The 15114-nt window shown below is 43.7% G+C and overlaps 1 protein-coding gene across 7 annotated transcripts in view; it reads right to left on the bottom strand.

The window, feature by feature from the left end:
* The window catches only part of chd3 (chromodomain helicase DNA binding protein 3), a 115173-nt gene that overhangs the window by 23899 nt on the left and 76160 nt on the right, over positions 1 to 15114 (bottom strand). For all 7 annotated transcript variants that reach the window (XM_043686918.1, XM_043686916.1, XM_043686922.1 and 4 more), the window contains 10 exons: positions 14253 to 14430; positions 10572 to 10658; positions 9852 to 9937; positions 7298 to 7431; positions 7028 to 7172; positions 6041 to 6206; positions 5274 to 5383; positions 3359 to 3512; positions 2329 to 2424; positions 1052 to 1183 (listed from right to left, as the gene is read on the bottom strand). In XM_043686918.1, the coding sequence (XP_043542853.1) occupies positions 1052 to 1183; positions 2329 to 2424; positions 3359 to 3512; positions 5274 to 5383; positions 6041 to 6206; positions 7028 to 7172; positions 7298 to 7431; positions 9852 to 9937; positions 10572 to 10658; positions 14253 to 14430 (1288 nt within the window). The remainder of the gene's footprint in view (positions 1 to 1051; positions 1184 to 2328; positions 2425 to 3358; positions 3513 to 5273; positions 5384 to 6040; positions 6207 to 7027; positions 7173 to 7297; positions 7432 to 9851; positions 9938 to 10571; positions 10659 to 14252; positions 14431 to 15114) is intronic.

The following is a 15114-nucleotide window of genomic DNA, read 5'->3' as shown; positions in this document are numbered from 1 at the left end:
AGGATAGTGAAGGCGGTGTTTGGTATGCTTTCCTTTATTGGTCAGAGTATTGAGTACAGGAGTTGGGAAGTCATGTTGCGGCTGTACACGACATTGGTTAGGCCACTGTTGGAATATTGCGTGCAGTTCTGGTCTCCTTCTTATCGGAAAGATGTTGTGAAACTTGAAAGGGCTCAGAAAAGATTTACAAGGATGTTGCCAGGGTTGGAGGATTTTAGCAACAGGGAGAGGCTGAACAGGCTGGGGCTGTTTTCCCTGGAGCAGAGGCTGAGGGGTGACCTTATATAGGTTTACAAAATTATGAGGGGCATGGATAGGATAAATAGACAAAGTCCTTTCCCTGGGGTCAGGGAGTCCAGAACTAGAGGGTATTGGTTGAGGGTGAGAGGGGAAAGATATAAAAGAGACCTAAGGGGCAACTTTTTCACGCAGAGGGTGGTACGTGTATGGAATGAGCTGCCAGAGGAAGTGGTGGAGGCTGGTACAATTACAACATTTAAAAGGCATCTGGATGGGTATGTGAATAGGAAGGGTTTGAAGGGATATGGGCCAGGTGCTGGCAGGTGGGACTAGATTTGGTTCGGATATCTGGTCGGCATGGATGGGTTGGACCGAAGGGTCTGTTTCCATGCTGTACATCTCTATGACTCTATAAAGCCTAACATTTACTTTTATTTTTAAGAGTTCCTCATACTCATGTGACTACCAAGTGACAAGGCAAGGTTCAACAGAAAGTACAGGGAGACAGTGAGATAGTGGTAGGTAACTGCTCCTACACAGTCAATAGAAACAATGGGCCCAAAAAAATGTCCTTCCATGCTGTCACTGAGACAGATTGGATAACAACCTGTGTGATTCATTAGTCCCAAGTCCTTTCCCCAGAATCCTGCATTTCTTTTGTTCTTTAAACTGCGTTTTGAAAGTTGCAATTGAAGGTGCTTCTTTTGCTGATTATGTTCAAATCGGCATCCCTCCAAGTTATTGAATCTCTCACCAATGAAAATGCATTAAACAATGGTTAGTGACATATATGTACTCAAAAACAAGTCACCTGTGAAGCCTCCATCGGCGATATTAAACATGAACTTGCACTTCTCCGTCCTGTCCTCCTCCCTCTTCCCATTGTTCTTGCTTTCATCTTTAACATTAATAGATCGTAAATCCTTCTCTGTCTTAGTCTCCTCTGTACAAAAGTAGAAAATATATAAATAGTAAACATAGAAAATAGGAACAGTTGGAGGCAGTTCAGCCCCTTTGAACCTGCTCAGCCATTCACCTGTATGAAGGCTGACCAAAATCAATAGCCTGCTCCTGCTTTACCTCCCCCATATCCTTTGGCTCTTTACCATATGTGCTATATCCAACTCCTTGAAAATCCTACAGTGTTTTCGTCGTGTAGTAAATTCTACAGGCTCACCACTGAGGGAAAACATCTCTCATCTCAGTCCTGATTACAGTAAGAGAGGTGTATAGCATGGAAACAGATCCTTCGGTCCAACTTGGCCATGGCAACCAAGTTATGATCTTCCTTGTGCCCTTGGTGTTAGCATAATTTGACAGGGGAACCCATCTGCTGATTCCCCAAAGCTGCCCACTGTCTACAAGGGGCAAGTCGGAGTGCGATGGAATACTCCCCACTCTCCTGGGTGAGTGCAGCTCCTCACCATCCAGGACACAGCAGCCTGCTTGATTGGAACCTTATTGACATTCACTCACTTCACCAACATCACAGCACCACTTACTACATGGACTGTAACAAGTGACTGAGGCTTCTCTGACAGCACCTGCCAAACCTGTGACCAAAACCATCTAGAAGCACAAAGGCATTGAACGCGGGAATGTCAACATCTGCAAATTCCTCTCCAAGCCATATACTATCATGATTTGGAAACATAGACCATTCTTTCACTGTTTCTGGCTCAAAATTCTATCCCTAACAGCATTGTGGGCATATTTTCACCATAATTGAAATGCAGCAGCAGTTCAAGACAAATCAGGTGCATGCGTATGGGGAAAGAGATCTTGACAGATCTGGAGGTCAAGATTAAAGATCAACAGACAGAACAGTTAGAAATCTCCTCCTTGAAATAAGGTCATCAACACCTTTAAAAAAATACTGGACACAAGTAAACCTCAGGCACTGAAGGTTTAGTGAATAACAAACACACAAACTCTGTTTGCTAGAGGGCTGTTGTTATCAGAGGCTCCTCTCTGTATGCTTGGTGAAGCCAGGCTGATGGAGATTGTGTCAGACAGTACCTCAGTTACTTTTCACACTGTGCTTCTTAGGGAATCCCTGACAATTGGGTCACTCAGTGCCATCATTACCTTTAATAACAGCAGTCTCTGGCTCAACCTTTTCTTTCACTTCCGAGGTCACATCGGTTTTTTCGACTGTCGGTTCCCTGCCACTCCTTTCAGTCTCTGCAGTTAAAAGAGACAACAGTTCAGTTATAGCTGCACTGAAATGCAAAGCTTGTGGAGAACTCTTACAGTTACACCTCTATTTAACATGAATGGATTGTCCTGCAGTATGACCCATCCCCACCTGGAGCCAGAGTAGAGAGAACAGTCTGTCCCAGGGTTCAACCCTATGTAACTGTAAATACTTCCATTAGTACACAGGGAGAGGGGTATGCTATCCATTGTCTTGACCCAATTATGCCATTCAAGCATGACTGTGTAATTTAAACTCCAGTTAACTATCTTTGGTCCATTTACCTGGACACCTTAGATTACTTACAGTGTGGAAACAGGCCCTTCGGTCCACACCGCCCCACCGAATGCAACCCACCCATACCCCTACATGTACCCCATACCTAACAGTACAGGCAATTTAGCATGGCCAATTCACCTGACTTGCACATCTTTGGACTGTGGGAGGAAACCCACACAGACACTGGGAGAACGTGCAAACTCCACACAGTCAGTCGCCTGAGGAGGGAAATGAACCTGGGTCTCTAGCGCTGTGAGGCAGCAGTGCTAACCACTGTGCCACCGTCTCCCCTATTAGCAAGAAACTCTCTACAGCAATCAGAAACAGGAACCATGACTGTTAGACCATAAGACATAGGAGCGGAAGCAAGGCCATTCGGCCCATCGAGTCCACTCCGCCATTCAATCATGGCTGATGGGCATTTCAACTCCACTTGCCCGCATTCTCCCCGTAGCCCATAATTCCTTGTGACATCAAGAATTTATCAATTTCTGCCTTGAAGACATTTAGCGACTGTTATGCTTCAATCATCCACTGTACACCCTCAGTATCAACAAATCGCCCTCTTCCTTCAGTCAATGTTACCAATGCTGTTTCCCGTGCAGAATCCCTCACCCTTTGATTTTTGATCTAATCTGATACCTTGTTTCTCATCTTTGGTCACTGCATCCTGTCCTTCTACTCCACCACTCTGCCTTTCCTCTTCTGGCACTTCTTTAACATCTTCACTAACCGGTGGCTGGTGCTGGGTCTCAGCCTTTTCAATAGTCACAGGATCTTCCTCTGTACTGGGAGTCTAAAACAGAAACATCAACATACGCAACTGCCATGCAGAATAAGGAAGAAACGCAAAAAGGGTTTAAAAAATAAAACCCTAAAAATACAGCACTGAACAGCAAGAGGCTCAAACACGTCAGTCAGATACCTAAATTTGCCATGATCTCACTACTGACTTTCCTATCACCATTTTTACTAAATAATACCTCCATATGAATGTAAGCAGGTTGGTTTGGAACCAGAGGATCCAGACTTAAAATAACGAGCAAAGGAATCAGAGGGAGATGGGAGATATTAAAAACATTATCTTACACAGTTGTGATGTGGAATGCCTAAAGGACAGTGGCAGCAGATTCAATGGGAATTTCCAAGATAGGACTGGAGGACTACTGGAAAAGCAAAAATTTGCAAGGCTATGGAGAGAGCAGGAACTCAACTGGATTGCTCTTTCAGAGAATCAGAAAACTAGTATAATGGTTTGAATGACCCCTCTCCAATGCTGTCAGATTGTATGCTATTATGGAACAACTTCTACTTTTTGCCTGCTAACAAGTCAGTTTAGATGCAATGATTACTGAAAGAAATCAAAAATCAAAAGCAAATGGTCAGCTTAAGCAAGAAGCCCAATTAGATAACATTCCTTTATGCATATCTCAGTTTTCATTAGCTGGTGTCACTTCTGCAGAATTCACTAACAGTTGAGGCAATGCACTACATGATGAATGGTAGGTTTCTGGGAAGCACTAAAGATCCACGGGGCCTTGTTGTGCATGTATACTGGTTCCGTAAGGTACAAAGACAGATGAAACTATTGCTGGAACTGCACAAAATGTTGGTTAGGCGACAGCTAGAGTAGTGTGTGCAGTTCTGGAATCCACATTATAGGAGAGATGTGACAGCACTGCACCCTCCCCAGGTGAAGATTTATAAAAAATGTTGCCTAGGCTGGAGAGCTTCAGTAATGAAAAGAGAATGGATAGAGTGAGGTTGTTTTCTTTCAAGCAGAAGGGATTGAGAGGGAACATGATTCATATGCATAAAATTATGAGCATCATAGATGGGGAGACGGAAAAAAAAGACACGTTCCTTTACTGGAGGAATCAATTACTAGAGTCATAGATTTAAGCCAAGGGGCAGAAGGAGATGTGAGGAAAAGAATTTTCAACCAGAGGACGATGGGAATCTGGAACTCACCTCCTGTAAGGATGGTAGAGGCAGAAACCTTCATAACATTTAGCTGTGCACTTGCAATGCCAACACATATGTGGTAATGGGCTGGAAAATGGGGTTAAAATAGTTAGGTGGTTGGTTTTGACCAGCATGGATGTGACGGGTCAAAGGGCTTTATTTGCACTGGAGATCTATGATTATAACAACACATGGAGAAACTCCTGTTGATATGGATTTGTGAAAGCAGTCAAGTTAAAGTTCTAAATCTATGGCTGCGAGATCAGGATATGATTCGACACGGATGTAATCTTATGAACTGTGCAAATCGAAGACACATAAAAAGGTTGGAAAAGATTCTGATCTGCTTAATTAGTCTGTAATATGGTCACAGCATAACACAATTGGATTCACCAGCTAAAGCTTGCAAAACGGTTATGTGTTATTATTAAAGTGAATTTTTAATAGGTCTGTGACATTTCAGGCCGGAAACCCTACTATTTTGTGCAATAGATTGCACATAAGAACACCGTCTCCAATAACATTTCCCCTCCTATGCAAAACAATACAATCCTCCCCAGTTTACACACGGTTTATGTAGAACATATACTACCTCCAGTTCCATTTTCTCGCCACCATTTGCCTCTTCCTCCTTGGAATCTGTCACCTCCTTTTCAGGAGGATTTCCAATTCCTTCCAATTTATCACTTGGGGCAGGAGTTGCTAGATATTCAAAATTCAAGAAAATATCAATCAGACATGTACCGGCGTCTGCTCGTACAATAGAAGATGGCACTTTAGTGCCAGTAGTTTGCTAATATAGAGCAGATGCAATAGGAAATATTTGCTCCTGTGTACCTTGAGGAGAGTGGGGTCACACAAGACACAGACAGATGGGGAGGAGTGCAAGATACAGACACGGTTGGGGTGGGGGTCAGATGAGAGATTACTCGATGGACTGGTTTTAGGTAGGGAGATTTCTGTCTACACAGAAACTGTAAATAGGAGTACACAATCCTGCTCCACCATTAAACATGACCATGACCGAACATCCAGCTCAGTCCTCTGCTCCCGCTTTCTCCCCGCACTTCTTGAATCCCTTCAGCCCCACCACATCTAACTCCTTCTTCAAATGAGTTATTCAATATTTTAGCCTCACTGCTTTCTGTGGCAGAGTATCTCATAGGCTCAACACTGTTTGGATGAAGATATTTCTCTGCATGTCAATCCCAAATCGTCTACTCAGTATCCTTAGACTGTGACTTCTGATCCTCGAGGTACAGTACTGTACTGCTATATGCATGGCTTGTTTCCCTGCGTACCTTTTTGGTGCAGAGGACAAGGTCAATGCAGAGTTTGTTTCTCAGTTCCTCCCTGTACCTGGTTTTGAAGTGCAGGGTGTGTTGCTACAACTGGGCTCTGGTGTTGTTGTTGCTGTCTTCACTACGGGAGAGGAGGCTCTGGATGATTTCTTCGAATCGGCAGTGACCTCTGGGATAAGCTCTGGCATGCTCCACTTCCCATTGATGTGTTCAAATTCCTGCACCTGATACCAAGAGAGGACAGTCAGGAAGTTAGTGATCAATCCACTGACTCGCATTACTGGCAACAGTTATTATACAGCAGAGTAAGAGTCAACACAAACAAACAGCCAGAATATGGCCAGGTCTGCAAAGCAGCAATAGTGGTAGCAACAAGGACAAAAAGGATGGTGAATTCACCAGTCTCCAGAATAACTAAACAGACTTGAAGATGGGGTTGTGAACATACTTAGATGCAAAAGAGGTGCTTTTGAGAATCCATCTGACAAGAAAGCACTTACTGCCCAGCTTTACACGCCACCAGCGTAATAAATGTGAGCCACTGCTTAAGAAACCAGAAACACCCAGTAATACAGCCTGATGGCAGCTTCTTTTCCCTCTGAGGTTAGTTTAAAAATTATCCACCATCAGTTTTGTCCTTGTGTCAGCACACAGCTAATGAGATGTATTGCAATCACTTTTACAACGTACCCCCAAATAGTGAAATTCAAACATGTCAGGTCCTCTGAGCCACTACTGTAACCACAGGGTTAACTACCTCCATTGGTCCAGGCAATAAAACAAGACAGTTAGCAGTATTGCCAACAGGCTTCTCTTCAATATGAATTCACTTCGCCATTTTGGAGGCTGCTGAGCATTATCAGCATAACATGCTTGTGCAAAGCAAAACGCAGTTGAAATACATTCAGAGCTGAAGAATATTCACTAATATCACCATCCAAGGTAAAAGGATTCTCCCATCACTGACTGCATCTAGACCAACATGATGCAAATCATTCAACTGTACCCATCACTCAAGTAATTTCAAAACTGTCTTGACACTAACCTTCTTCTTCACCAGAGACATGACTCCTATCCTGGTCAGGACTTGCTGCCGAGAGAGACCCTCTCGAGGCACGCCATCTGCAAACGTCTCTGCACCATCAGCCCCAGGCTCACACAGATGTCTCATGAACAGCGATACATAAGCCCTACAATGAAACAGACCAACCTGACAGGATTCACTGGATAAACAGATTCAAAAGAAAAAAAACAAAACAGTACGTTTCCATGTCGGTGGTAACGTTTCCAACAAGAAACAGGAGGGCAAACTTACTTGAACTCCTTCTCACTCTTGCCTCGCAGATCCCTGACCAGCCACTGGGAGTTGAAAGCATCCTGAGGAGGCATGCCCCACCTCATCACTGCATTGAGGAAAGCTTTCCTCTGTCGAGTGTTAAATCCTAAAACCTGTGAAGGAGTGAGGAAACATTTGAGGGGAGGGGATTTCAGTCTAAGGAGGGACACTGCTTTGCGCTTTGGTTTATTTGACTGCGGAAGGAAGCATAACCAATGGTGTTTTAGGTCAATTGTGCTCGTTCCCAGCCCAAGAGGGAGGCCTGAGAGAAGTAACTTGGCAGAGCATGGTAACTGAAACTGGAGCTTTTCTGGTGCAGTCCAGGGAAGCTCTCACATTTTACCTTCCACACCTCCTGTATTACCTTTATTCCACTGAAAATAGGATTTTTGCCATCAGTAAAGCCAAAAGGTGTTCATTATGCAATCACTGACTTCAGTCCAATTTCTCCCCTCCCCTACCACTGCACCAGAGGTTGCAGTGACTGTATTGTATTGGTTTGCAGGGCAGGCTCTCTTTAGTCTGCCTGCGGAAGCCCATTACACAGTTTGAATGTCTGTCCTGCATGAGAGAAGGGGCCATGTCTCAAGACCCCCTCTAGGAAATCAAGACAGTCAACATTAGTCAGTGACATTTCATATGAGTAAGGCTATCATCACTTGGCAACCAAAATCAGGGACTCTGTCTCCTGCATTTCCCCACACCATCCTAACTGTCCAAATTTGCCTCAGCCGAGTACTCGTCTCACTAATTATTCTGTCAGACAGACAAACATTCTTATCTTAGATCTGCAGGTGGTGGTTTCGGGGGGGGGGGGGGGGTAGGGGAGAAGAAGAGGAGGAGGCAGCCATGTTCCTGAAAAAGCACATGTTCTTTTCATAATGGTTGGAATCCATTGATAAAAAGGGGCCTTGGGAATGTGATGTATTGTGTGCGACATTGCTCCTAATTAATCTCTCACTGTTTCAAAATAGGGACGTAAATTTTGACAATGCTTGTCAGTTGATAAATAAGTGAAATAAGTGAGGTAAGTCAGGGCTGAACTGCCCTTCAGGATTTAGATTAGAAACCTTGAGTAAAATGGAGTATAGCTCCAGGATACAGAAGGATCTGAGTGCCTCAACCCAGGAATTGCTGAACCAGCATTCTAAAATCTTTGCAAGTTACAAAGAAAATAAAATATTAATTACTTCATTGCAGAGAGAAATGAATAAAAAACACAAAATAGGAGCAAAAGTAGGCTTCCAGCCCATCAAACCTGCTTCATCATTCCATATGATTATAGCTTATCATATGATATGCTATGTTAACTCAGTACCCTGTCTCTGCTTCCTCATTACCCTTCATCCTGTTAGCCCCAGAAACTACACGCACCGCCTTGAAAATTTTCAAAACTTTGGCTACAACTGCTACCTTAGCAGAGAGTTCCACAAGTTCATCGCTCTCCAGATAATTTCTCAGAGTTCTAAATAGTCTACTCTCTTATGCTTAAATTGTGACTCCCAGTTCTGGACTTGCCAGTCATCAGGAACATCCATTGTATATTCCCTGTCATGCCCGGTTTGAAAGCTTATTCTGAAATGCTACCCCTCCTCCCCACCAATTCTTCTCGACTCGAGTGAATATACTCCTGACTGATCCAGTCACTTCTTACATCAGCCCTGCCATCCCAGAAATTAATACTAGAATATTTAGGGCTTTAAAAAAAAAGTGTTATGTTGTCATCTATGAGGAAAGGTTGGCTGGGCTAAGTGTGCACACAGTGTGAGTTTTGAAGAACAGTAAGAGGTGGCTTGATTGAAACATACAGGTCTTGAGTGGCAGATGTTGGAAGGAAAACTCTTCTGGAGGGAGGATCCAGAACCAGGTGTCACTATTTAAAATTAAGAAAGAAATGAGGAGCAATTTTTTTTTGGGGGGGGGGGGGGGGAAGCAGGAGAAGAGATGAGATGAGTCTTTGGAATTCTCTTCCCTCAAGCAGGGAAAAGCAGAATTTCTGAACAGATTCTTGACAAGCCAGAGGTGAAAGGTTGAGAGTAGACAGGAGTATGGTGTGATCAGGTCAGCCATAATCTTAGTTGATTGACAGAGTAGGCTCAAGGGGCCTACTCCTGCAAACATAGGTTCAAACGTACTCAGCAAGACAAAGTGCCACTGTGAAGGAAAGCATAAACACTGGCAACTAAATTGCGACACAAAGAATGGTGGGGCAGCTTTTCTGACAGGGTTAGCAAAATTGCTCCACGACCAAACTGAGTTACACAGAATGCAGATAGAGAGAAAAACAAAGGTCAGCAGCAGGAATGGATGAAGTGACGATTTGGTCAGTACTTGTAACCCATTCCCCGGAGAGCGAATGGGATTCTCTTCACAAGCCAACACACATGATCGCATCACTACGATTCTAAACATTGGAATTTACAGCACACCAAGCTGGACATTCAGCCTATAAATATCATGCAGATACTTGGTTAATCCAGTGTAAAGTTATTATAACTGCCCACATGCTACTTCGACCTCTGCCATCAATTACCTCGATGTTTCCACCAACTCGCGCCAGCAAAGGTGGAAGTGGTTTGTCCTTCTCACCACGGAGTTGACGCTTGGATTGTCGACGACCTTCAGAGTCAAAGGAAAAGAAATAAATGTTTTTATTTATAAATCTGTTAGCTAGTAGGACAAGTAAAACCCATATAATGTTCTGCTGCAGGACGCTCAGATCACTCTTACTCTACACATTTTTGCTGCAGTGTATCACATCCACACACTGACACTCTACCAACGGACAGTCCCATTGCAGGGTGTCAAATTCCACACTCTACACACTAAGGTGTCAGATCCTCTCACTCTTTACACATAGTTAAAAATCACACAACACCAGGTTATAGTCCAACAGATTTAATTGGGAGCACACTAGCTTTCGGAGCAACGCTCCTTTATCACCTGATGAAGGAGCGTCGCTCCGAAAGCTAGTGTGCTTCCAATTAAACCTGTTGGACTATAACCTGGTGTTGTGTGATTTTTAACTTTGTATACCCCAGTCCAACACCGGCATCTCCGAATCTTTACACATAGGCTCTATGAAGATTGTTAGGTTCATTCTCTCCGAACAGAAGCTCTGTATGGAGAGTCTACATACTCTCCCAACAGTCCCATGTGTCACATCATTTCCACAGGCAGAAGTTAAGCTCGAAGAAACTATTCAAATGCTAACTAACAAAGGTAATCAAATGAATAAAAATTTTAATGTGACCTTCTGGTCTTTCATCAAAGTCTTCATCTTCTTCCTCTGAACCAACCGAATATTCTGATTGGTTGTCTGATACATCATCCTGCCATTCTGTTCATAAGGAAGAAAAGATGACCATTATTTATCTTTCTATCATGCAACTTTGAAAAATAATAAATACATCAGATTCCTTGTGGTAATCATAGATTTTGTAAGGCTCTTTCACATTAGGGTTCCCTTGCCAATGAACTCTCCTTCAAGCTGAACCTTAAGCTTCTAAACTGGTCAATTAAGGAGACTGCTGGAAACAGTACATTGCCAAATGTTTCCTTTTTAACACGTACAATTGATGGAGGCACCTGGGAGCTAACACTGACCAGGATCTGACAAAAGCAGCACAGGTATTTCAACATCTCGTGCCTGCCATGCACAGCTGCCCTGATGAGGCGCTCACCAACATTCAAGGGAGCAAAGCGAATTGAACATAAAGGCCCAGTCTTTCCTGTAGACAACTGAACTTTACAACAAATGTCACTTACACATTACTTCACATCCTGCTCCACTGGCACCAGCCCAACCTTACAGGAAAAGAAACTTAACTGAGATTAATGTGCAAGCCTTCAACTCCCTTTCTAACTTAAGAACATTACATATTAGAAGCTAGTCATTCAGCTCTTCATGCTTGCACCTGCACGAGCTCTTTTACTTATCTAACCTACTCTTAGCTTGTTGGAGCAAGGCCATACCAGACAGAGATACAGGGTAAGAGACACACTCAGATCAACCAAATGTGAATTCTTCAATCAGCACTATTGGGTCTCTTATCTCATTCTGCAAAGGGTCAGCTGTGAACTGGGTCCAGAGGTGGGAAGATCAGCTTAAATCATGATCCAGTGTGGGAACATTTGACTGGAGATGGACCCTATAGGGGAGTTACAATTCACCCACTTTGTTGTGTCTCCCAACTTAGTCCTTGGAACACCAAAATGGAAGAAAGCTTGCATTTATGTGGCATCTCTGATGTGACAAAGCTAGTTACAGAAAACTAGCTTTGAAATGCAGTCACAGTTGAAATGCAGGAGTTAGTTAACATATAGCAAGTTCCCACATTGTGGCACAGTGGTTAGCACTGCTGCCTCACAGCGTCAGAGACCCGGGTTCAATTCCCACCTCAGGCAACTGTGTGTGGAGTTTGCACATTCTCCATGTCTGCGTGGGTTTCCTCCGGGCGCTCCGGTTTCCTCCCACTGCCCAAAAATGTGCAGGTTAGGTGAACTGGCCGTGCTAAATTGCCCGTGGTGTTAGGTGACGGGGTAAATGTAGGGGAATGGGTCTGGGTGAGTTGCTCTTCGGAGGGTCAGTGTAGATTTGTTGGGCCGGAGATTCGGTGTGGATTTGTTGGGCCGAAGGGCCTGTCTCCACGCTGTAAGTAATCTGATTAAAAACAGCAATGCAATAACATATAAACTATAAAAATAAGACTGGTCAAGAATTGCACATCAGCCAGGGAAAAATCAGGGTAAACTCCTCCACCTCTTCTTCTGATAGTTACCATGGCTATTTTTCCTTTAACCTCAAACACAAACAAGGTCTTCATTTACTGGCTCATTCAAAAAGCATCACCTCACAGTAAAGTATTTCATCTACACAGAAATGAGGACGGTAACTAAATATGCATACACAGTTGCAGGTAGTTAGCCACATCCAATTTAAGTTTTAATAAATCAAATTATGACGAACTTTTCACCTATCTCATGAAAGATTCAGGTTCAGCTTGTACCCTGTGCAAGCTGTACTGGCTCTCCACTCAGCAGGCAGGGACTACTGGAGTTCGACCATCCGCAAACCAAGCAAAACACAATTGCACTTGGAGTACCCATTTATCATAACACTGCAGCTGTGATCTTCTGTGCAGAACTGATTATTTCTCTACAACAGGAACTACACTTCATTATCTGCAAAGTGCTTTCAGATGGGGTCAGGGAGTCCAGAACTAGAGGGTATAGGCTTAGGGTGAGAGGTGAAAGATATAAAAGAGACCTCAGGGGCAATGTTTTCTCGCAGAGTGTGGTATGTGTATGGAATGAGCTGCCAGAGGAAGTGGTGGAGGCTGGTACAACTGCAACATTTAAAAGGCATTTGGATGGATATATGAAAAGGAAGGGTTTGGAGGGATATGGGCCAGGTGCTGGCATGGGGGGGGGGGGGGGGGGGACTAGATTAGGTTGGGATATCTGGTCAGCATGGACGGGTTGGACCGAAGGGTCTGTTCCCATGCTGTACATCTCAACCACTCTATGACTCTATCCCAAGTTCTCAAAAGGGCAGAGAAGGCTGAGACCCAGTTTTCAAAATCATGAGAATTGGAAAGAAACTGCTCCAACTGGTGAAAGAAAAGAGAACAAGAGGACATAGATTTATGCACAATTGGCAAAACTGCATAGGGACTGAAATGCTGAAGACAGGTTTGATCACTGCTTTGAAAACAGAACCATACAAATATCTGAAATGAAATAAGTTTGTAGTGCTGTGGGAAAAGTAACTGGCATAAATCCAGCAGGGTGAATGGCCTCCTTCCATACTTCAGGGTATGCCATAACTCTATAATCGGAGGACAGGCAAAAGTACAATTTAAACTTATAAAACATAGGGGTGAGTTGTCAGCGTCAAAGCCGTTGTGGGATTTGTCACACAGCAAACAGAGGGAGTACTCAGCTGTCAGTCCAGCCCAGGGAATGAGCAACCTGTGATGCCTGCTCAAGCAATGTGGAAAACAAGTCAGTCAGTCACCTCCCTCCACAGATGCTGCCAGACTTGCCAAGTTTCTCCAACATTTTCTCTATTTCAAATTTCCAACATGTTAACTTTCTTGGTTCCAATGAAGTAAAAAGACATCCAAAGGTACACTTAGACTTCGGACAAAAAGAGTGACCTGGGGAATAACTGGTTCTAGTGGCCGTCAATTCTAGAACAAATGACATGAACTTAAGATATTCAGCACAGAAACAAAGTAAGAGATAAGGAGATTGTGTTTAAAGTATACAAGAGGTTGTTAGGACATGGAATTCCACATGGTGAAAACAGAATCTAGAAAAGAAACCTAAATAAGTATAACGGAAAGGGTAAGGGAAACATCTCTTTCAAAACAGTCTACAACAGGCTCCTCCCATTGCATTATAAAACTCAACCAATCAACTAGATGGGGCAGGGTCGAGAGTGTGGTGCTGGAAAAGCACAGCCACTCAGACAGCATCCGAGGAGCAGGAGGATTGATGTTTCGGGCTTAAGCCCTTCATTAGGAATGAGGCTAGTGGGTCGGGGCTGAGATGATAATAATAGGAAAGTGGTGAGGTTGGGGGAGGTAGCTGGGAAAGTGATAGGTGGATGAAGAGGAGGAAGAAGATGATAGGTCAGAAAGGGTAGTGATGGACAGGTCCGAAGGGCGTTGTCAATTTGGAGGCTCGGGACTGAGATAACGTGGGGGGAGGGGAATGAGGAAGCTGTTGAAATCCACATTTATCCTGTGTGGTTGCAGGATCCCTAGATGCAATCGACTAGAAGGGGCAGGGCAGGGCAAAGCTGAGAAGCGCTGAGCACATGAGATTTTAGCGCCAAGCTTCCAACTGGCTGGTAGCTCAGCATTTCCACCTGAACCAGGTATGCTCAATCAAATGTCTGTTAGGAAAATATAGCACTGCTGTTGACCTTGATCTTCCTGGGCAGCGTCATTGTAGTTGACCTGCTTGCGGACTCGTTTGCCTTTGCCCAGATTCCTTGCCAGATCCTCCTGCTGCTGCTCATAGTGATGCCGCAGCAGCTTTTCCCAGTAGTCAGGATCCACATTCTCTTCTTGCTTGATGATCTCCCTTTCGATCTCCTCTTCCTACAGTCACAGAAGAAATTTCGACATCACATCCACATTAATAAGTGTCATAGTCAATCAATTACAAGTTTAAGAAATTAAGGACCCTTAAGTACTTGTTTCAGTATGGTATCAAAACTCTCATGAAATTAATTTGCACAGCATTGATTTTTCATAACTGCATGGAAACGCACAAACAATTCCATGTAGCCAGTCAATATAAGGAAAGAGTCAAAGCTCACTCTAATGCTGAGGTCACTACTTTCTTGAACTGACAATCTTCTGATATCCTGTGTAAACCAGAGAAGAAATCTAATTGATGCTAAAGCTGTGGGGGTGCAGCAGAGTCCTTAGGTATATTCAAGGCAGAGACAGATAAATTATTGATATATCAAGGGTGCAGAGAAAAAAGATGTGTGGGACCGAATGAATGGTGGAGCAGGCTCAATGGCTGAGCTCATTGTTCCAATTTCTTATCATTTAAAACGGGACTGCCGATCAATGCAGATCAGATGTGTCTCCTTTTACAAGAGAAGAGTTTAAGGCCATGGTTGTGGGAGTGGACTCCCTTTTTCTGCAAAGGCTTGTGAACCTGCAGAATTCAGACCATAGAGGATGCTGGGACACCATACATTTAATGCAAACACAGACATTTTTAATTAATGAGGAACATGTTAAAAGGGTAATTGGGAGCAGGCAGGAGGT

Source organism: Chiloscyllium plagiosum, unplaced genomic scaffold (assembly GCF_004010195.1).
Source record: "Chiloscyllium plagiosum isolate BGI_BamShark_2017 unplaced genomic scaffold, ASM401019v2 scaf_52, whole genome shotgun sequence".
NCBI classification, from domain to species: Eukaryota; Metazoa; Chordata; class Chondrichthyes; order Orectolobiformes; family Hemiscylliidae; genus Chiloscyllium; species Chiloscyllium plagiosum.
This window is presented reverse-complemented; position numbering and strand designations above follow the sequence as displayed.